Source organism: Nycticebus coucang, chromosome 11 (genome assembly GCF_027406575.1).
Source record: "Nycticebus coucang isolate mNycCou1 chromosome 11, mNycCou1.pri, whole genome shotgun sequence".
Lineage (NCBI taxonomy): Eukaryota > Metazoa > Chordata > Mammalia > Primates > Lorisidae > Nycticebus > Nycticebus coucang.
In genome coordinates, this window is record NC_069790.1 from 23943857 (window position 1) to 23966956 (window position 23100).

Genomic DNA, 23100 nt, shown 5'->3' on the forward strand with positions numbered 1-23100 from the left:
GCATTTAAAGCCTATTATGTCCTTAGCAATGTATTAAGAGCTACTGCAGATGTGCTAGAGAACTTCAGGGAGCCTTGCAACATTCAACTCTTACATAGACATTGCACGTCTAGGCCTCCTCAGCATCCTGTACAGAGCTCTGCTGCATCACTGAGCTGTAGCTAAATGACGTGCTGCTTCTCACACTTGCTTAAATACTGCTTGAAGGTAAGAGACAGGTCTTGTCTGACTACATTCAGAGAAATCTCTTGAAAAATGTTTGGAAATGAATCACTTAATAAATGAATTGTTCAATCAGTGAACAGATGTTTAAGACAGATTCTGCTATGAGAAACTTGATAATGCAAGACATACTCTAGGACATTCCAGTCCAATACAAAAAGGTGATATATACTAGCGAGCACAAAGGGTGTTTGGGGCACTAATACATCTAGGAGGTGAAAAAGGGAAGATAGTTGTACTAGTTAACTTTAAGAGTCCCTTCCAAGGCTCAGCACCTATAGCTCAAGCGTCTGGGGTACCAGCCACATACACCGGAGCTGGCAGATTTGAATCCAACCGGGGGCTTGCCAAACAACAATGGCAACTACAACTAAAAAAAAGCCAGGCGTTGTGGCAGGTGCCTGTAGTCCCAAGCTACTTGGGAGGCTGAGGCAAGAGAATCGCTTAAGCCCAAGAGTTTGAGCTTGCTGTGAGCTGTTGATGCCACAGCACTCTACCCAGGGCTACAGCTTGAGACTCTGTCTCAAAAAAAAAAAAAAAAAGAAGAGTCCCTTCCAAATCTGAAAGTCCATACCATAGAGGTAAAATAGGACTGTTACTATAAATCATACTGAATGTCAGTATAAGAAAGTCTAGCCGGGTGCAGTGGCTCACGCCTGTAATCCCAGCACTGTGGGAGGCTGAGGAGGGAGAATTGCTTGAGCTCAGGAGTTCAAGACTCGCCTGAGAGACAGTGAGACCCCGACTCATGAAAAAAAATGAAAAAACCCAGCCAGGCACCACAGCGAGCGCCTGTAATCCCAGCGGCTTCCAGAGGCTGAGGCAGCGGGGTGCCCGCAGCACGAGTCTGAGGTTTCGGTGAGCTACCACGCCCACTGCACTCTGCTCAGGGGCATAGGGTGGGACCCTGCTTCAACAAAAAAAAAAAAAAAAGAAAGAAAGTCTAAATATCTAAATGGAAATTATCCTGGTTTAAAGAGGTGTTTCAAAAGCACAGATGTGAAAAGAACCCTTCAAAGTCTAGATTAGAGGTTAAAAACAAAAACCAAGAAATCCAAGTGAAAAGATAAAGATCTGAACCAATGGGGATGGAAAACAAGAGCTAAATAAGAAGAATTAAGGGTAGAAAGGGCAGGGTTAGTGACTAAGAAATTCTGACAGGTAAAGGAAAAAAAAAGAGGAAAAAAAGATGATCCAAAGTTCGGATACACGTGCCTCCTTCTCCCCCAAAAGGCAAATAATTTTCTCACTTCAAAAGAAAAACAACACTCAAAGTGTGTCCATGAATTATAATCACCTGAAGTATGCATTTACTATAATGATTTCTCAGTCTGATCCCCAAACATATTAAATTTAACATATTAAACATATCAAAATCTAGGGGAGTAGGGATTACGATCTGTAAATATACATGTTGTAATAGACTGTCCAGGTGATTCCTACATAAACTAAAGTCTGAAACCTATAGCTTTCACTAGTTCCTACTTAAACATAATTGAGCTAGATTATCAATATCAAAAATGAAAATAAATCAAGTCCTAAAAGCCTATTCTATTAACTAGTCTATTAACTGAAAATAGACAGATTTACTGAAGCCTCAAAAGAACAAACCTATAGTTTTTATTCTTTCTTCCACTCTAAACTGTACCAGTGATTATCGTTTAATATAATCTGCTAAACTTGAAAGCATATTTAAGTACAATATGCTAACCCTCATGATTGTCATTATTTCACAATAATCACATCTCATGCATTTTGACCATTATGAAAAATCCACATAATGCATAAAATGTACATATTTTAGTCTCAGATAAAGATGAATTTAATAGATTGGTATGTTGGAGAATTACCACAGTTAAAACAATGGGAGCTTTTGTGAGATTAAACTCACACATTAAGGAAACCTACACATTGCTTCCTCATCTAATCACTCCTGTGGAGTTATTACCAATTCCTATGCACATATTTCAAAGAGTAAATAATTGAGCATTTAAATCTTTGTATTGCAACCCTAGTATAGCACTACTTGGCAGTAGGGAAGGCCCAGAACTTGATGGAAAGCTGAAAAGTAGATCCCCTCAATATCACTGAAGTTTTGGCAGGCTTGAGTAAATTATACAGATAGTTTTCTCAACCTCTCAAAATGAACACAATATTTTATTTATTACCAGTAGCAGTGCTACAATTCATTCATCTCCTTTGGAAAAGAGCCATAAAGTTATAAAAGGAATGTGACATGATGATACATTACCTCCATCAGTTAACTTCTGCTTAGTCACAAACATTCATTTATTTTCAGAGTTTTAAACGCTACATGACTTGACAATCATTCACAAAGGTAGATGGACATATATGAATGGAAGACTTCATTAGTTGCTATATACACAATACTAAAACTTAAAGACAAAAATTTAAAACTGTTGCCTGATAGATTTATATTTTCCTTCCACATGGGAAAAATTGTGTGGCCAAAAATAATGCTGTAGAGCTATGATGATGTGTTGCTTAGATATTTTAAGCTCTAAATGTTGCCATCAGTAAGATAATACAATAAAGTTACTGAAGATATGGAAACCCTCAAAGTCTATTTCTTTTTTCAGCATGAATTTCTGTTCTCTTTTCCACATTCGCTCTGCCAACAAAAAATCATACTCTCCAAAAACTCAAAACTTTAACTTTTATTGAAACCTAGCTGGCAGAGAAGAAAATGGTCTCTCTCATACACAATTCACCAAGATCAATAAGAAGTTCCAGCAAAAAGTATAAATTACATTCATAGGGTCATTTTCATACCTCACCTCTATTATGAATTTGTTTTTTCTAATAATTAACATTTATGACACTTACAGTTAATACCAGTATTTTTCCTATGTCACATACATTCTCTTTTGTTATAAAATCATGCAACAGATGCATGTTCAATTTGACTTTTTCTCACTCAACATTGTGCTTTATTATTTATTATATCAAGAAACACAATAATGATTGAGCATTTTCAGTGAGGTAGCAACTTGACACACATTTAATAATACCATATAATAAACTTGTCAAAATGAGTGGTATTACTTCCTTTAGAGGAAGATAAGGACACTGACAATCAAACAACTATTAGTAGAAAATCAGAATTCCAAGACAGGTCTCCCTTTTCCTCACAAATCACTACACCATCCTGACTTCCAAATACTCTACAATAGTAAATCATATGCTCGAAGTCTCCCCAATTATCAAAGAAACCAGTCTCTTTTTCATTTGTAATATTCAAGCTCTTTGTGGAAAAAAATTCATCAGCAACATATATGTCAAAAAAATCATGATCCCAAAGATTTAACACCCAAACTTACTTATAACTTTCCACTAATCGGCAGGAAGAGATAGTAATGAAGGAATCCGTACGGGAACTATAAGCAAGAGGGCCAGGCAGAAGAGAACCAGGGAGAAATCTCCCAAAAGCATAGCTTTCTTGTTCAAACACCATCAGCATCCCATCCATAGACTGGATACAAATTAAATCTCGACCTAAAAAATAATTAGAGGAAATTAGGTAATCTATTTATCTTTATAAATATAATGTTGTGTCATTATCGACAACAAATATAATATGTCATAGCTAATTTCTTCCCCATGGGTAAAAATGGATAGTTTAAATTTTAAATTATAAACCAATGAAGCTATTAGGCTATCAATGACAGTATACAAATATTTCCCAATTTTTAAATTACGCAGATGTCTATAATTTTAAGCATATTTATTTTCATTTACCATATGCTAAAATCTCCTAGCTCAAGAAAATCCCTGAAACCATGGCTGTAAGATATCATTTTTTCCAACTCAGAACTATAACAAAAACTGTTCTTTATGGAACTACCTTCTTCATAGCATGTCAGTCTCATACTTCCAAAGGGCTTAAACATCAGTCAAATACAACAGACCACATTCAAAGGCATGCTGTGGAAACCAGTTCTCTATAAGTTTTGAGCAGTATTGAAAGCGAAAAATACCAATACTGAAAAATACTAATCCATAAATGCTCTATAGGCTGATATTAAGTGTCTTCTACTATCAGTCTTTCAACACCAAGTATGATATTTGCAGTTCTCAAGTATACTAAGATGATGTTAATGATGACTTCTGATATATCTTTCTCTAATCTAAGAAAAAATCTCCTAGCTCTAACTTCTCATATTCTGCTAGTGTGATTAGTGTTTCCTATAATTTATTATATATGGAAAAACTATGCCAAAGAAAAATTAAGCTACTCATTAAGGGAATAAATAAAAAGTCAACCCTCAAATCTGTCTTCTCTAGCTGATACTTACCACATACAGTAAGTCCTGTAGTAACCATTCTATGTTACCTTGGATATCAATAACAATCTTAAAGAATATACTTAAATTTTAAAGAGTGAATTTGCTCAAAAAGAAATCAAATTACATAGAAATAGATCATATGCTCATCCAAGCACCAGGGCTCACACCTATAATCCTGACACTCTGGAAGACAGAGGTTCAGGAGTTCAAGACCAGCCTGAGCAAGCACAAGACTCCGTCTCTACTAAAAATGGTGGCAAATGCCTGTAGACTCAGCTATTCCAAAGGCTAAGGTGGGAGGATCACTTAAGCCCAGGAATTTGAGTTTGCTGTGAGCTAGGCTGAGGCCATGGCACTCTAGCTCAGGCGACAGAGAAGGCTCTGTCTCAAAAGAAGAAAAGAGAAAGAAACAGATGATATTCCTAGAGTTGTATTTGATTACAGACAATTTTAAAACTGGGAAATTTTATTTAAAATATATTGCTAAAGGAGTTTTTTAAAAGAGAAAACAAACAGATTTGGGGTTGCTTATTACTGTAATATCTAATCCATCTTGACTGATACAACTTTAAATAGCCTGAAAAATACTCTAGGATAAATATTGTCTCAGCAAATGAATGTTCACTAAACACACATCTGAACCATTCAGGGATTCTTTACAGACACAAGAATTGTTTATATTAATGCTGTTTGAAAAGTATTCTCTCAATACTCAGATTCTTTTATAATGCCTGGTAGGTTCCACAATTACTATTTTTAAGTTTTCTTTTTTTAATCTAATCCTTATCCTGTCTCTGGCCATATTACCCTGAGTGGACCCAATCTTGTCTAGTCTTTATCCTCTATGTTATTAAAGGTTGTTAAAAGAGATGTGATTTCAGATGCATTCTATATGTTTATGCATGCTGTACACATGTATTTACAGAGACACATTCAGGCAAAGAGTATCTCATTTAACTATCTGGCAATCCCACTTGTCTATGCCCAGAAAAGACCAAAGTATAAAAATGCCTCTAAGTAGTTGAAACAGATGCTGCAAGGTCTTTGTAATGAAAATCAAGTGAACTTTTTATAGGTAAGATTCCCAGGTCTCACTCAGGGCATCGTTCTTATTTTAATTACAGTTCTAACAATTATAGCTGTTATAAACAAGTAACTGATATTACTGTAGCTTCAGCCTTCTCATTTGTAAAATGACTATATTTGCATAAGAGCTCCAAGGTTATCAATTAATCTTTAGCAAAGGCGCCAAGAATACACAATGGGGAAAGGAGAGCCTCTTCAATAAATGGTGTTGGCAAAACTGGATGTCCACAGTCCAAAAAATGACACTGAATCCTTATCTTACACCACACAAGAAATCCACTCAATGTAGGTGAGAGTACATCAAGTTAAAAAGTTTCTGCACAGCAAAGGAAACAGTTAACAAAATGAAAAGGCAATACACAAAATGAGATCAGATATTTGCAAACTACATAGTATTTGACAAGAAATTAATCTCTAAAATATATAAGAAACTCACACAACTCAATAGAAAAAAACTAAAAAATAACCCAATTACAAAATGGTTTTAGACCTGAAGGGATATTTTTACAGAGAAGATATACAAACACCCAACAGGAATACAAAAAGGCACTCAACATCACTAATCAGCAAATAGGGAAATGCAAATCGAAAGAAATCCTGTCATTTGCTACAACACAAATGAACCTAGAGGACATTATGCTAAATGAAACAAGCCAGATGCAGAAAAACTATTATTGTATGATTTCACTTATGTGTGGAATCTTAAAAAAGTCAAATTCATAGAAACAGAAAGTAGAACTGTGGTTTCCAGGGGTCAGAGGATGGGGAAAATGAGGAAATGTTGGTCAAAAGATATAAACATACAGTTATAAGATGAATAAGTTCTGGAGACCTAATACACAGCTTGGTGACTATAGTGAATAATAATGTATTGTACACTGGAAATTTGCTAAAAGAGTTGATGCTAAATGTTCTCACCACAAAAAAAAAAGATGACTATATGAGACAAGTGATACACTAATTACCTTGACTGTGATAATTATATATATAGTAATATATAATATATATAATCACATTGTACATCTTGAATATATACCATTTTTATCTGCAATTAAATGTCAATAAAGCTGGAAAAAAGGAATTCCAAAGTTACAAATAACATGTATAAGTTTCTAACAGTATATGGCACATATAAGGCACACAATAAATTATAGCATTATTATGGGGGTTATTATTACCTGCTTCCCCAAGCCCAGAAAAAAGAAAATAACAAATTAGAAAAGGGGTGATGACACGGTCAGCTATGAGCAGTGACAGTTAATGCCTCACCAAAAAGGTAGAAAATAGAACATCTATAGACTACATATCAAATAATTCGAAAAAGAACATCAGTCCAGGCTCCATTAGTGCAGGAGCAATTACAAGCCTCGTATACCTCAAAAAGAGAAATGCCATATTCCATAAGGAGTTATTAAGTGAATTTAACATAGTTTGGTATAGTTTATTCACATGCAAAAAAGATGTTGTAGCAGAGAAGCTAGGTCAACCTTCCAATAGCCATTTCTTTCTTTAGTACTGGAATCATAAATCATCATTAGACACGTGGCCATCCAAAATAAAGCCTACCCTTACAGTCCTCTGTTTACAGATATATCAGATGATTACGTTCTTGTCAATGAGACAGGAGCAGAGGTTATATGTCCAACTTCCAGGCACAGAAGGACGGAGTGTGTACTCTGCTCCCTTCTTCACAGCATGAGAGGAGGGCTGGAGCAGCCACACACTGAGGACAACAGAGCTTCTCTAGCAGCCCTAGACTATGTTAACTCCAAGTAGTTGAACATGAAAGAAACACCTTCCTTATTTAAGTCATCATTAAGATGGGTGTTCGTAAAGCAACCAAATTCGTATCTTAAATAACACAGAACTTATTTGAGCCGAAATATCCATTCAGTACTACTGCCTCTTAAAATTTAGTTTCATTTGACTGGATCCTGGTCTCAAAAACAAACAGGGAGGGCGGCGCCTATGGCTCAGTCCGTAAGGCTCCGGCCCCATATACTGAGGGTGGCGGGTTCAAACCCGGCCCCAGCCAAACTGCAACCAAAATATAGCCGGGCATTGTGGCGGGTGCCTGTAGTCCCAGCTACTCGGGAGGCTGAGGCAAGAGAATCGCCTTAAGCCCAGGAGTTAGAGGTTGCTGTGAGCTGTGTGAGGCCACGGCACTCTACCGAGGGCCATAAAGAGAGACTGTCTCTACAAAAAAAAAAAAAAAAAGTCAAAAACAAACAGGGATAGAAGGCAAATTTGGAAAACTGGGGAAATTTGAATACACATACATGTTAGATAATATTAAATAATTATTATTAATTTAATTAAGTGTGATCATGATATTATGACGATGTTAAGAGACTGCTGTTACTGAAAAATGTGTGCTAAGCATGTATAGTGAAATGGTACAAGATCTGTACATTCCTTTCAAAAGGTTCATCAAAAAAGAAACTGTACATATGTATGTATATATACATACATTTACAACTGTTGACTCTAGATGGTGGAAATATAGATGTTCATGTTACTTTTTTCTATATTTTTTTTCACAAGAAAAATGTAGAAAAATAAACTATTTACATACATACATTTTGTATATGAAATGCTTATACAATGGCCTTGACCTGTGGTAGAGCATATTAATGGTAACCAAAATATGCTATTGATATTTGTATTATTAAAAACTCAGGGAGGCACTCGTAGCTCAGTGGTTAGGGTGCTGGCCACATGCTCCGGGGCTAGTAGGTTTGAACCTGGCCCCGGCCTGCTAATCACAAAAGAAAAAAAAAAAAAAGAGCCAGGCATTATGACGGGTGCTTATAGTCCCAGCTACTCAAGAAGCTGAGGCAAGAGAATCACTTGAGCCCAAGAGTTTGAGGTTGCTGTGAGCTATGACATAGCACTCTACCAAGGGTGCAAAGTAAGACTGTCTCAATAAAAAAAAAAAAAATCAGAGCATGTATACTTGCAAACAGAAGTACAAAACAAATTTTTGTTCATTTCAATAAGTGGTATCATTGAACCATGAGTCTTCAGTCTCCCAAACACTTTAAAGAAGTGATTTTCAAGAAGTGATTTTCAGTGACTTTCAGGGCAGGTATGGTTGTTCACATCTATAATCCCAGCACTTTGGGCGGCTGAGGAAGGAGGATCAGTTGAGGCTAGGAGTTCTAGGCCAGGAGTTCAATGCAAGCCTGGACAACATAGCAAGACCCTATCTCTATAAAAATAAGAAATATTCCTGGTATCCCTGCCTGTAGAGAAAGAATAAATAAGTAAATAAATAGCAAAATAAAAAAAAATTAACTGGGCATGACAGCATTCACCTATAATCTCCACTAGTCAGGAGGCTGAGGTCAAAGGGTAGCTTGAATCTAGGAGTTTGAGGTTGCAGTGAGCTACAATCTTACCACTGCACTTCAACCTGAGAAACAAATTGAAACCCATCTCTTTAAAAAAAAAAAGAAAAGGAAAGTAGGTCAGGCATGGTGGCTGACAGTTGTAATCCTATCACAGTGGGAGGCTAAGGCATGTGGATTGCCTGAGCTCAGGAGTTTGAGACCAGCCTGAGCAAGAGTGAGACCCCATCTCAAAAAATAGCTGGGCACTGGTCAAGGGCTCTTATAGTCCCAGCTACTTGGGAGGCTGAGGCAAGAGGATCACCTGAGCCCAAGAGTTTGAGGTTGCTGTAAGCTATGACGCCATGGCATCTATACCGAGTGACAAAGTAAGGCTCTGTTTCAAAAAAATAAAATAAAAATAAAAATTTTTTCTTAAAAAGTGGTGCTCAAAATGCGGCCCCAAGATGAGCAGCATCTGTATCACCTGGGAACTTCTTAGAAATGCAAATTCTAAGATCCCAGTCCATACCTACTAAATCAGAGACTATGGCAGTAGGGCCTGGCAATGATAGGTATTAGCAAGCCCTAGAGACTATTCTGAGTCATGCTAAAGTCTCAGAACCACTACCTTTGCATGACAGGACAAAGAACAAAGCCTAGAAGAAAACTTGAACCTCAGAGAAAACATGGCCCTTTAGCATGGTAAAGGGGTCTTATTTCCTGAAATTCTAGCAACATACAGGAAGATATTTAATGAACTATAAAGACTAAAAGAGCTGTCTCTGGAGCCAGATAATCTCTATAAATTATTAGCTGTAAACCTGAGCTCAAGTTTCCTTATCTGCAAGGTGGAATAACCTGTGAGAATTAAACCATGTGTGGAAACTTGATGTAGAGTGGTAAATAATCCTATTATTATCTTTATAATTATTTTCCAAATTTTATATTATATGTCATATTAATGTGTAACTGCTGCCATTTCTCACACACATCATGATGATGCATGCTTCCTTGCTTTTGCTTATATTATTTCCTTTCCCCAAAAAGTCCTTTCACTTTTCTTCCCCTGGTCTAGCGAACATTTGCTAGCTTCCTCCTAATCATCTATTCTCCTCTCCTCCCATGCTTAGACATGAGGTTTGGGTGAGTCTGACCTCACTCGAAGCTTAAGGGTAGGCCTTGACTTACATAAACTAATTAGTATTCCACTAGTCACAGTGACTGGTTCAGGGATACGTATAACTTACAGGCTCTGAAAGGAACTAAATCCCCAAATTGAGCTAGAACTAGAGAAAAAGTTACTCTTCCCTGGAGAGTAATGTGCGAGAAGGATAAGGTCTGGAATCACAGAGGCCACCTGTCTTTTCTTAGGGCACAGTTAAGAGAGAGCCATGGAAGACACTGTTTGAGCCAGTGCATCAAGGCTCACCTAGAGCCGAATCTACCTCTGAACTCTTTAGGCAATAAATTTCCATAAAGGTTGAAGACATTTTGGGTTGGGTCTCTGTCCCTGAATCAAATGAATCAGCTTATATTTCTTCTGAGAGAAATCACAGGCTAAGGCTCACAACTTCCCATAAGTCTTCTCTTTTCCCATCAATCACCCTCCATCTGCAATGCCATCCTTAATTCCATCTTAGAGAAAACCAGGTATTGAAATGATCTATTTTTGTGTCTCTCATTTACCCTATACTTAATCTAAAGTCAGGAACCATATCTTACTCATCTTTGGAAATGCAGCAACTATAAAATTACTGGAAATACATTTAAAAATGTCTGGTGAACTGAAGTAATCTAGGCAAAATAATTTATTCATTTGCAAGTCAGACTGGCTGAGATTTTATTCTATGTGTTCCACACACTGCATATGAAGTATGTGAAAAATGCTTTATTTATTACAGTTTTGGCTACTGATGTTTAGAAAAATGTAGGGATCAATCCAAAATATTACTCAAAAATAAATAAATAAATCCTTCAAATCACTGTTTTGGAAGTTACTTCAGAATACATACCAAAGGCTCCCTTACAGATAATGGAAATAGAAAGAATAGTCCAGAAAAGCCATGAAAGTTTTATAAGTCTGATAGAACAGAGCCAATAAGAACCTTCATAAAAGTAATCGGATTTCAGGAGCTATTTAAATGACCTAGTTGTGAACCATACTCAAAGATCCCTACCATGGTCTCAGTACCATATTAGGAGCTGTAAGAAAGACAGAACAGAAGCAATATTAACTACTACTGATATTTACTGAGCACCTGCTACCCTCTGGGCTTTGTGCTAAACACTTAACCAACACATTAGCTATAATCTTCAATAACTCTAAAAAGTAGACCCATTTTATATGAGAAGATTAAAACCCACAAACTTAAACAATTTGTCTAATGTCAAAGAATTAGAAGGTGACAGATAAATTAATTCAATTAGGGGTCTATTTCGTTACATTATACCACACTGAATCCCAGAGAGGAAAAACTTACTTTCACTTTAAAAAATAACACACATAAACATAAAAATCTAAATGATGTGAAACAGAGAAAAATCGTAGAGTGTCTTCATAGTGAAATTCCTAGGAAAGGGTTCATGACAGACAGGATACATCCTGGACTGCAAATGATAAGCAGGGTGAATGGGGGTCAAAGGTAAAAGTAGAGGGAATTTCTGAGACAGAAAAGGAACACATTAGCAAAAGGTGCAAAGGCATTTAAACTTGATCCACAATGCAATGGATCGATTTTTACCTACAGAACATGAAACCTAAAAGCAACATATTGAAAAGAGGACAATATCTTGATGTTTCCTCAAAAGTTATGCCTAAACTGTACAGAAAAAAATAAAGTATTCTTTAAACTGGAAAAAAATGGGAAGGTTGGAGATTTCATCAGAACCTAAAATCTAAATGTTTATTTCATTAATCTTGAGCAGAAAGAGAGAAAAATAACTGCTGTGATTTGAAATATTATTTGCAAGAACTGGGAATAAATTGAGAAAGGATCATTTTGGAAAGATCATTTGGAAAGATTTTGGAAATCAGTATTTTCTATTTACAAAGGCAAAAACAAAACAAAAAAAAAAACTGTGTGTCTCTGGGATGAGGGGGGAGAGGCAGACAAGTTCCATTGTGGCAATGGAATATATTCAGTATATTCATTCATTCATTTATATTATTAAATAGTGTGTATCATTTCATGGTGTTAATATAGCATGTAGTCAAAGTTTCAATATGATGCATAAACTGGGAATCAATTACATGTTAAACTGATGGCTAGATTAACCATTTTCTCTACTAAATTATAGACCATTCCCTAAAATGGTGTGTGTGTGCGTGTGTGTGTCCCCGTGACCAGAAGTTCTTTCTACCATGCATGACCCAGAGCATTTTCCATCATTCATATGGCAACAAGAGTCCCAGGGAGGGTAGTACTAAATACTATTTCCTCCATTTCTCTGCTGTCTTTCTCTTCCTGTGGAATCTTTGCAGCAGAGTAAATAAGAGTAGCACATATGAAAGATGACTACAATTACTCAGCACACTACATGTTTTTTGAATCTTTCTATGCTCATATTTCTTTTACACATTGAGTAAAAATACAAGTCAAGAAATGCAACCGTGACCTAGGGTCAAGCATATACACAGTTTAGCATGCAGACGTCAAAAATACTTGGTCTTTCTCCAAGTCTGAAAAACACATGAAAAACAGCTGTATAGGCAATCAAAAAGGCACACAGGAAACATCAAGAGATTGATATGTAAGAACAGAGGAGTCCAAAAGTCTGTGGAACTTCCATTCATTTTACACATCTATTAAAAAAAATTTGTTGTTGTTACAGAAAAACCGAAACACTAAAGTCATTAGTAAAGATTACTGCAAACCTGGGCATTGCCTGTGGCTCAAAAGGAGTAGGGCGCCAGCCCCACATACCAGAGGTAGTGGGTTCAAACCCAGCCCCGGCCAAAAAAAAAAAAGATTACTGTAAACCTAACTCAAAAATGCTGAAACATGTTTGCTATGAGCAAAGACATAAAAATGTTCACAGTAGGATACCAGTAGACACTGCCTTAAAAACAAAAAGTAGATGGATTTTTAGAGCTTAAAGGATTATAAATTTGCCACTATCATTTTTGTACTTTTCATTCATATTATCACACAAATAAAATTATTTCTATTGTTTTGAGATACAAGTTACTATTATATTTGGATATCCTTAATAATTGATAATTGGTAATTAGGTAAAAGAATAGCTACCTTCTTTCTTATTAAGCTCTTCTTCACATTATTTCTATTTGAGCATTCTAAAAGTAATTCTAATAATAATGTAATATACAATTAAATTCCAAGTTTAAAACCTTAGACGTAAATGAATAAATAAATTCTAAAATGATAAGAGAATAGAGGAAATCAATAAATAGAATACATGTGTTGGGCTAAATAGGTAATATTTTAAACTATATACCAGGGAAAAGTTACACTAAATCTCAACTATTATTCAAGTGTTACCCAAATAAATAATTCATGACATTAATTGCTTTAAGACTCAAGAAAATGTGAGTCTACATACTGTCTTCCTATGAACTTGTCTTTTGACATTTTAATGTCTCATTTTAATAGCAAGCTTTAATTGCCTTACAAAGACCACTAGTGTGTGTTCCGACAAGCTATTTATCACAATCTTTTCTTCTAAACTATGAACAAGGTTAATAACATATTATAAGGAAATCACACCACTGATTAAATTAGCATTATGTGTGATGAATTCAATGTGAATGCAATGTTAGAGTTTAAAGGAGGGCCCCAAAAATTATATTATTGCTTGCATCCACAAAATATTGGGTAATTGTGTGTCAGGTATGATGATCATGAATGTGTTGATAATATTTTCCAGAATTCACATTCATTCAACAAATTTCATGAACACTCAGTATATACCTAGTACGTACTATGAGAAACATACCTCCTACCCCAAGGAAGTTCGGTAAATGTTGAGAGTTAAAACAATTAAATATTATAACAATGTAAGAACACAAACATACTAAAGTAATTTAAAAGTGTATGGGAGGATGATTAACAGTGTCTGGAAGACTCAGGAAAAGCTGATACAGAGATAACACTTGGGTCTTGCAGGTTGAGAAAGAGTTCGGAGTTCACCAGGCAACCAGAGAAACAAAAGCAGATGGAACACCATGCACACAGACATGGACTATAAGAGAGCTATGTTTGGAGGGTGTTAGAAGGTTGGGATACTGGGTGGAGGGAGACACTGCTGAAGAAGACACGTTCATCAGAACTGATGAGCAAGACCACAACTTGAGGACAGGTTTGCTGCATCCTTATTTTTGTACTGAGAGCTCTATCACCTTCTTTATATATCAAGCAGTGATATGAAGAGATATTACATGATGTTGACATGAGGATTAAATACAATAAAAATACACATTGGCTAGTACCTGGTTATCACTCAATAAATGATAACTGAAATTATTACATTACCTTGCCTTATAGACCAAATTATGTGGAAAAACTTAAAACTGAGGATAAAAAAATTCCTTCAGAGCAAAAAGGATCAAATTGAATGTAAGAAGGAGCAAACACACACACACACAATCAGAAATTCATAAAGCAAGGGTTTCTAAGACTTTTAGAACTATCAAAAATCTTTCAGAACTTAGGTCTGTGTGAACGATTCATTGGCTGTTCAAGATAATTTTCTACTTATTTTAAGTTACTTTCTTCAAAACAGCAATTTCCCCATCATACTATCTATTGAAATCTCTAAAGAAAAATATTATGAGTGTGCCAGAAAGCCCTATTTGGGAATGCGGAATAACTGTCTGCCTCTCATCCCACCCCAACACATACATTCATATTCATATTCATATTCTGCCCCCCATGTTGATGTTTTTGCGGGATGACTCCCTAGGTAACATAAGAAAAACAAGACAGATGACATTATACAGAAGAGCCCCCGTACTTAGCATTCCTTTCTTCTCCTTCATCCAAATAAAAATTCTTAAAGGGTGAGAATCATGTTAAGCTATAACATTTTTTAAATAACTAGTTTCAAGCCAGGCATAGTGGTTCATGCCTATAAATCCCAGTATTTGGGGAAGCAGAGGAAGGAGGATCACTGAGCCCAGGAGTTCAAGGTTACAGTGAGCTGTGATCCAGCCTGAGTGACTGAGCAAGAACTTGTTTCTAAAAAAAACTAAATAAATTTAATTAATTAATTAATTAACCATTTCAAAGTGAGGTAAACTTCTTAAGGTAATAACCAATCATGGTAAGAAACCCAGAGAATATTCCCAAAAATATTTAAAAACAGAAAATTATAGATACTTTTTCATTTTGTGCAAATATTCTTCATTTGCAATAATATCAGTTCCATAAAGCAGTAAGTTGGAAAGCTAAATGTTTCCCTTTTTGGTTTGTTTGTTTGAAATAGGGTCTGGTTATATTGCCCAGGATGGTCTCAAACTCCTGGCTGAAGTGATCCTCCCACTTCAATTAGGATTAAAGGCACATGGCATCAACTCCCAGCTCTGCTGGGAGTTGTTATATATTGTTAATCCTCTTAATCAATCTTATAATAATTAGCATATCAAAAGATGAAATAAGAAAAAACTATAGACCACACTGAACTTGATATCACCAATTAATTAAAATTGTGGAAAAAATAACTAATGTCAGGAAATTCTCAGCTGAAGCTCAACTTGATCTAAACTTAGATATTTTAAAAGGCAAATCAAAATGAATTAGGGATTACAACACTAACTTTAAACTTGAACTGGGCCAGGCGCATTGGCTCACACCTGCAATCCTAGCACTCTGGGAGGCCAAGGTGGGCGGATTGCTTGAGCTCACGAGTTCAAGACCAGCCTGAGCAAAAGTGAGACCCTCGTCTCTACTAAAAATAGAAAAACTGACTTAAGAGGATCATTTGAGCCCAAGTTGGAGGTTGCTGTGAGCTATGACGCCATGGCACTCTACCCAGGGTGTCAGCTTGAGACTCTGCCTCAAAAAAAAAAAAAAAAATTTTACTTAACTGTCCACTCCTATCACAAAGTAAGATGTGCCATTTAGCCTAGTTTGGCCTGTTAAATTTCCTTGGTTTCTTCTAAAGAAAGTAATTAAAATAGCATATCTTTAATAAAGGTCATAAAAACAAATACCCAAAATGATCATCTTAATATACAGATGCAATCATGTTATCAGCCCACTCAAAAACTTCAAGACGGTCTAGTATCTCCAGAATTAAGTACAAATTCATGAACAGGGTATCTAAAGAACTCTTTGCTGTGACTAATAAATTTTACATACTTCCTCTTATCCAGCCAATACTCCAGGTAAAAGAACACTGGCTTAAATGACTCAATACACATACCATTCTTAATTTAGTTCTATTTATCTCATTCCCCTAACTCAACCTCACAAAATCCTTCATCCTCCAACCCTATGATCCAAACACCACCACTTTCATGAAACCTTCCCCAATTCCTGTTAGATATAAATACCCTAACTCAATCTCATAAAATCCTTCATCTTCCAACCCCAAGATCCAAACACCACCACTTCCAGGAAACTTTCTCCAATCCCTGTTAGGTATAAATACCATACTCTCCCTCTGTTCTTTCATGGTATATTTCATATCATTCTCTATTAGTATTCACAGTATTTTTCCTGCTGGCACATCTAAATTTGGCACATCTTTATCCCCTCTCTCATTTCCACAAATCATGCATAAAATCCTTGAAGATGAAGCTGTTTTTATTATCCAGCACACAGCCTTTATGCACAGTCTTTTATACATTGGTACTCCAAAAATATGTTTAACTAAACTGAATCCTCATGAAAACAAGAAACATTTTAAACTGTAGTACTAGATTAATAAGAAGCTAATAATTACCATGAAGCCCAAAATGTTTGACAGTATCATCATATTCATATCAAAACCCTTTATTTATTATGCCTCCTTACTCTCAACAGTCCCCTAGTATGCAGCAGAGCCCCAAAAATATTTGTTGAATAAATGAATGAATGAATAACATCAGAGTAAAAAACAATATGGTAAAGGTCTTGGAATAAATAGCTTTAACATTTAAGAAACTGTTCTGGGAGGCTGAGGCAGATAGATTGCTTGAGCTCAGGAGTTCAAGACCAGCCTGAGCAAGAATGAGACTCCATCTCTACTAAAAACAGAAAAACTAGCAGACATGGTGGTGCATTCCTGTAGTCCCAGCCTACTCGGGATACTGAAGCAAGAGGATCTCTTCCAGGGGTCCTCAAACTTTTTAAACTGGGGGCCAGTTCACTGTCCCTCAAACCATTGGAGGGTCAGACTATAGTTAAAAAAAAAAAACTATGAACAAATTTCTATGCACACTGCACATATCTTATTTTGAAGTAAAAAAACAAAACAGGAACAAATACAATCACACGGCCGCATGTGGCCTGTGGGCCATAGTTTGAGGACCCCTGTGAGTTTAAGGTTCCTGTGAGCTAGGATGAGGCTGCGGCACTCTACCCAGGTCAAGGGAGTAAGACTCTTGTCTCAAAAAAAAAAAAGGGGGGTGGGTGGGAGTGCGGTGCCTGTGGAAAAATTAAGAAACTGTGATTCAAAATTATTTCAGGGCTTGGGATCCATCTTGGTACAACAAAAGTTAGCACTAAGTAAAAAGACCAAGTACTTATTATAGTTAACACTAGATACACTAAGAACTATTAAGAAGAGGAGGGGGAAAGTTAAGGTTAACACTGCTCTTAAAAAGGACGAAGCCAGGCGGTGCCTGTGGCTCAGTCGGTAGGGCGCCATATACAGAGGGTGGCGGGTTCAAACCTGACCCCGGCTGAACTGCAAACCAAAAAATAGCTGGGCGTTGTGGTGGGCGCCTGTAGTCCCAGCTACTCGGGAGGCTGAGGCAAGAGAATCGCCTAAGCCCAGGAGCTGGAGGTTGCTGTGAGCTGTGTGATGCCATGGCACTCTACCGAGGGTGATAAAGTAAGACTCTGTCTCTACAAAAAAAAAAAAAAAAAAAGGATGAAGCCTAATGGAAAGACAAAACAAGAAAATATAGGCAATAAAGGAAGAATGTGGCCTTGAGAAGGCCATAAGGAAAATATATATATGAGGAGGGAAATCATTCAATCACAAAGAATGAACTACAGAACACCAAGGTACACAGCAAAGGAGTAGTACAATCCTTAGGATCCACCAGTATTTCCTAAGACTCTGACTTCAAAAACATGCTCAGATTAACCTTTAAAGCTTTAGTAATTATCAGAGCCAGGATACAAAGTCTTTTTCTGAGCAATACAAAAAAAGACAGCAGTCCAGGTGTGGTAGCTCACATCTGTAATCCTAGCACTTTGGGAGGCACAGGAGGGAAGACTGCTTAGGCCCAGGAGTCTGAGACGGGCAAAACCCCATCTCTACAGAAAAATGGAAAAAAATTGCCAGTCATGGTAGTGCACACCTATAGTACCAGCTACTTGAGAGGCTGAGGCAGGAGAATCATTGAGCCCAAGAGCTGAGGTTGCAGTAAACTATGATACCACTGTACTATAGCTTGGGCAACAGAGCAAGACCTTGTCTCAAAAACATAAAAAAATAGAGAAAGAGATTATTACCACCAAAGTACCCAAAAAAGGGTACTTCGACTTTTCCCTGTTCTAAGAGCAGGTCAGTATATCATAAAAGAAAAAATTGAGTAAATACAGAGAAAATATTAAATGTAGGTAAAGTAGCAATAAGTAGTAAAAATAGCAACAATTTGAATCAGAAAGATAAGATCATAAGGTTTAGAACTCTGGCTCTGATAACATCAGATATGTAATATTGGGTACTTCATTTAATTTCATTCAATCTGTGTCTTCAAATACAAATAAACCTTTTTACAACCTCTATACCCTACTGGGTTGCTATGAAGACTGCAAGATGAGAGAAGGAAATATTTGTTAACTACTTACTTCAGTACCTAGAAGGGCATAGGAATCTTAAACCCAATTTTAGCATGCTTTCAAAAAAAGAATCAAACCAACTTCCTCTAGAATCTATGGCTATTTGCATCTTGGATGTCAGATAATTTAGTCTCACACCTTAGTTATCAAAAATAAAAAAGATCTCAGAGTGGGCGGTGCCCGTGGCTCAAAGGAATAAGGCACCAGCCCCATATGCCGGAGTGGCGGGTTCAAACCCAGCCCTGGCCAAAAACCACAAAAAAAAAAATCTCAGAGGAAACTACTGGAGGACATTATAGGCTTGTCAACCCTGAGAATGACCCAATCAGTAAACTTTTTCTAAAAACATATTATCATCACGGGTATCTAAAAAGACAAATAATATAAATTAAGAAGTAAAAACGTAAAGGATATAAGAACTAAGTGAAATCCTTTAATTGAATACAATTTAGCTCTACGAGAAACTTAATACATATTTCTTTTTCATTATTTTAAGACCACTTAAAACTTTTAACAGGTGATAGCAATCACAAACCACTATTACATCTCAGCATTAACCATTTTTAAAGAATTGTCAGCACTTGGGGATGACTATTATAAAGAACTCAGAAAGCAAGCACAAAAAGTTTTTCTTTTCTAAGAACAAAAAAAAAAATAATAGCAAAATTTCTTCAGATCTAGGTGAGGAAACAAGCATTTTCCACAAATACGTTGGCTCTTTACAGATTCACCATTGTAAGGAAGCAAAAAGTGAGGCAATGGCTCCCTCTGCTGACAAGTAGAGATAGAATCCCATCCTATCTACCACAAGGCAATTGACTTTAAAAATCTTTCCAATACTGATTCAATATTGCATGCACATTTACTTCTGTCTATCAAAGACTGGCTTTCTTTTATATCTTAAAATGCTAGAATACGACTTCATAAGATATAAATGTGAATAATGTGTATAATTAGGTACCACCCCTTGAGTATTCCAATGAATCCTTCTAAATCAGCTTTCAAATTTCTTGGTTTCTGCTCTATGCTCTTAAAATTAACTGAGCTCCAACTTCATACAAGGAGGAAATTAAATAAAGAAGTCTAAAAAAGTGAGGAAGGTTTTAAGAGGTTATGCAGAACAAAGATAACAATCTATGAATGCACTGATGACTCTGTCTCATCAAAGTCCAATGAAATTAACAGAATCAAATTAAAAATTTCAAAATTAACAATAATAGCCATTTACATGCACTGGCCCTTATATTATTAGCACATCCAACCTCAGAACTATTCTGTAACCTGGGAAGGTCAAAAACTCTTGTCCTAGGGTGGCGCCTGTGGCTCAAAGAGTAGGGCACCAGTCCCATATACCAGGTGTGGTCGGTTCAAGCCCAGCCGGGCCAAAAACTGCAAAAATAAATAAATTAATTAAATAAACTATTGTCCTCCTTTGACTATAGAGAGAAGAAAGACTCAGGAAAGTTTCCAGATTTGTTAAAGGACACACAACTGGCAAGTAGCCGGGCTAGAACTCAATACCATGTCTTCTAATCTCCACACTGTTTCAACAATTGAATGTATGCATGGAATAGACACCTAATAACATAATTTCTAAGTTCATTTCTGATTCCAGATTTAACAGGGCCTGTCATCACAAATGTACTTTGTATGCTTATAAGTAACATCAGATTTAAGCATAAAATGCCAAAAATTTCACTTTAGCAGGCAAAACTTAATATAGATGATTGCTGATTCTTTATTAACTGCTTGCAAAGATAAATAAATTACAAAATAAGTAGAGGAAGAGAATAGCAAATAATACTCTGATTCTTCCACTAAAATTAATGAATAAAATGTTTGTTCAAAGCAGTATTTTAAAGTACATCAATATGCTGCTCAAAAAAAGTAAATAAAATTTGGAACCCAAAAGCTAAGTGGGAACCCACAAAGGTAAACAGAGCCCCCAAGGCATTTTCCTAAACCAGATAACCTTAAGCTTCAGTTTTCATGGCCTCAAATGACATACAATCAAGGAGAAAAAACTTGAGGACCACTCTTTGTGTGGCATCTAATAAATCTTACATTATCTCCAGCCCCCCAGAATAAAGCTAAGACTGCAAAAAGCTCTACTCTCAACATAAGAATGTAGAAATAGCAATCCCCTACAAGCTCAAAAGAAAGCAAAATAAAGTGCACATCTCAAAACTTGGAACCAGATGAAGGGGGAAAAAAGTCTCTCCTAAGAATTCATAAACCCAGGCTGATTTGAATGTGGGCTTTCAGACCAAATTCATTCTACTGAATGTCTCATGACACCTCAGTCTGTGCATTTAGTACACAGTGATCCTGGGTTGGAAGCACCACCAAACACCAAACCTTTGAAGGAACACCCAATCATTCCCATGAATAAAGTTTCAAAAAAATATGACCTCCCAGACATGGTCATAATATATAAAGAATTGAAGGCAATATGAGCAAGAAATAGCACAAATAACATAGAGTAGAATCAGAATTGCAAAGACTTCACATACTGAAAATATTGACAGAAAATACGAAGATACTACATTTTCTTTATTTAAAGAAATAAAAGCAAGTATTAAAAATATGATTAAGGGACTTTATCAATTCAATGACTAACTAAATTTTTTTTTCTTTAATCTTTGCAGTTTCTGGCCAGGGCTGGGTTTGAACCCGCCACCTCCAGCATATGGGGCTGGCACCCTACCCCTTTGAGCCACAGGCACAGCCCGACTAAATGTTTTAAAAGAACAAATGACCATAATACCCAAAGCAATATATACCTTCAACGCAATCCCTATTAAAGTTCCACTGTCATACTTTAAAGATCTTGAAAAAACAATACTTCATTTTAGATGGAATCAGAAAAAACCTCGAATAGCCAAGACATTACTCAAAAATAAAAACAAAGCAGGAGGAATTATGCTACCAGACCTCAGACTATACTACAAATCGACAGTGATCAAAACAGCATGGTATTGGCACAAAAACAGAGAAGTAGATGTCTGGAACAGAATAGAGAACCAAGGGATGAACCCAGCTACTTACTGTTATTTAATCTTTGACAAGCCAATTAAAAACATCCAGTGGGGAAAAGATTCCCTATTTAACAAATGGTGCTGGGTGAACTGGCTGGCAACCTGTAGAAGACTGAAACTGGATCCACACCTTTCACCACTAACCAAGATAGACTCTTACTGGATTAAAGACCTAAACTTAAGACATGAAACTATAAAAATACTAGAAGAGAGTGCAGGGAAAACCCTTGAAGAAATTGGGTTGGGTGAGTTTTTTATGAGAAGGACCCCCTGGGCGATTGAAGCAGCTTCAAAAATACACTTTTGGGACTTGATCAAACTAAAAAGCTTCTGCACACCAAGAACACAGTAAGTAAAGCAAGCAAACAGCCCACAGAATGGGAGAAGATATTTGCTGGTTATGTCTCTGACAAAGGTTTAATAACCAGAATCCACAGAGAACTCAAACACATTAGCAAGAAAAGAACAAGGGATACCATCACAGGTTGGGCAAGAAAATTGAAAAGAAACTTCTCCGAAGAAGACAGGCGAGCGGCCTTCAGACATATGAAAAATTATGCTCATCATCTTTAATCATCAGAGAAATGCAAATCAAAACTACTTTGAGATATCATCTAACTCCAGTGAGACTAGCCTATATCACAAAATCTCAAGACCAGAGATGTTGGCGTGGATGTGGAGAAAAGGGAACACTTTTGCACTGCTGGTGGGAATGAAAACTAATACATTCCTTTTGGAAAGATATATGGAGAACACTTAGAGATCTAAAAATAGATCTCCCATTCAATCCTGTAATTCCTCTACTGGGCATATACCCAGAAGACCAAAAACCACATCATAACAAAGATATTTGTACCAGAATATTTATTGCAGCCCTATTCATAATTGCTTAGTCATGGAAGAAACCCAAGTGCCCATCGATCCACGAATGGATTAATAAATTGTGGTATATGTACACCATGGAATACTATGCAGCCTTGAAGAAAGATGGAGACCTCACCTCCTTCATGTTTACATGGATGGAGCTGGAACATATTCTTCTCAGTAAAGTGTCTCAAGAATGGAAGAAAAAATATCCAATGTATTCACCCCTACTATGAAACTAACTTAGGACCTTCACATGAAGCTATAACCAAGTTACAACCTAAGAACAGGGGGAAGG

The 23100-nt window shown here is 36.4% G+C and overlaps 1 protein-coding gene across 3 annotated transcripts in view; it reads right to left on the reverse strand.

The window, feature by feature from the left end:
- BBS9 (Bardet-Biedl syndrome 9) overlaps positions 1-23100 on the reverse strand; it is a 610039-nt gene that overhangs the window by 424109 nt on the left and 162830 nt on the right. For all 3 annotated transcript variants that reach the window (XM_053609065.1, XM_053609064.1, XM_053609066.1), the window contains exon 6: positions 3564-3738. In XM_053609065.1, the coding sequence (XP_053465040.1) occupies positions 3564-3738 (175 nt within the window). The remainder of the gene's footprint in view (positions 1-3563; positions 3739-23100) is intronic.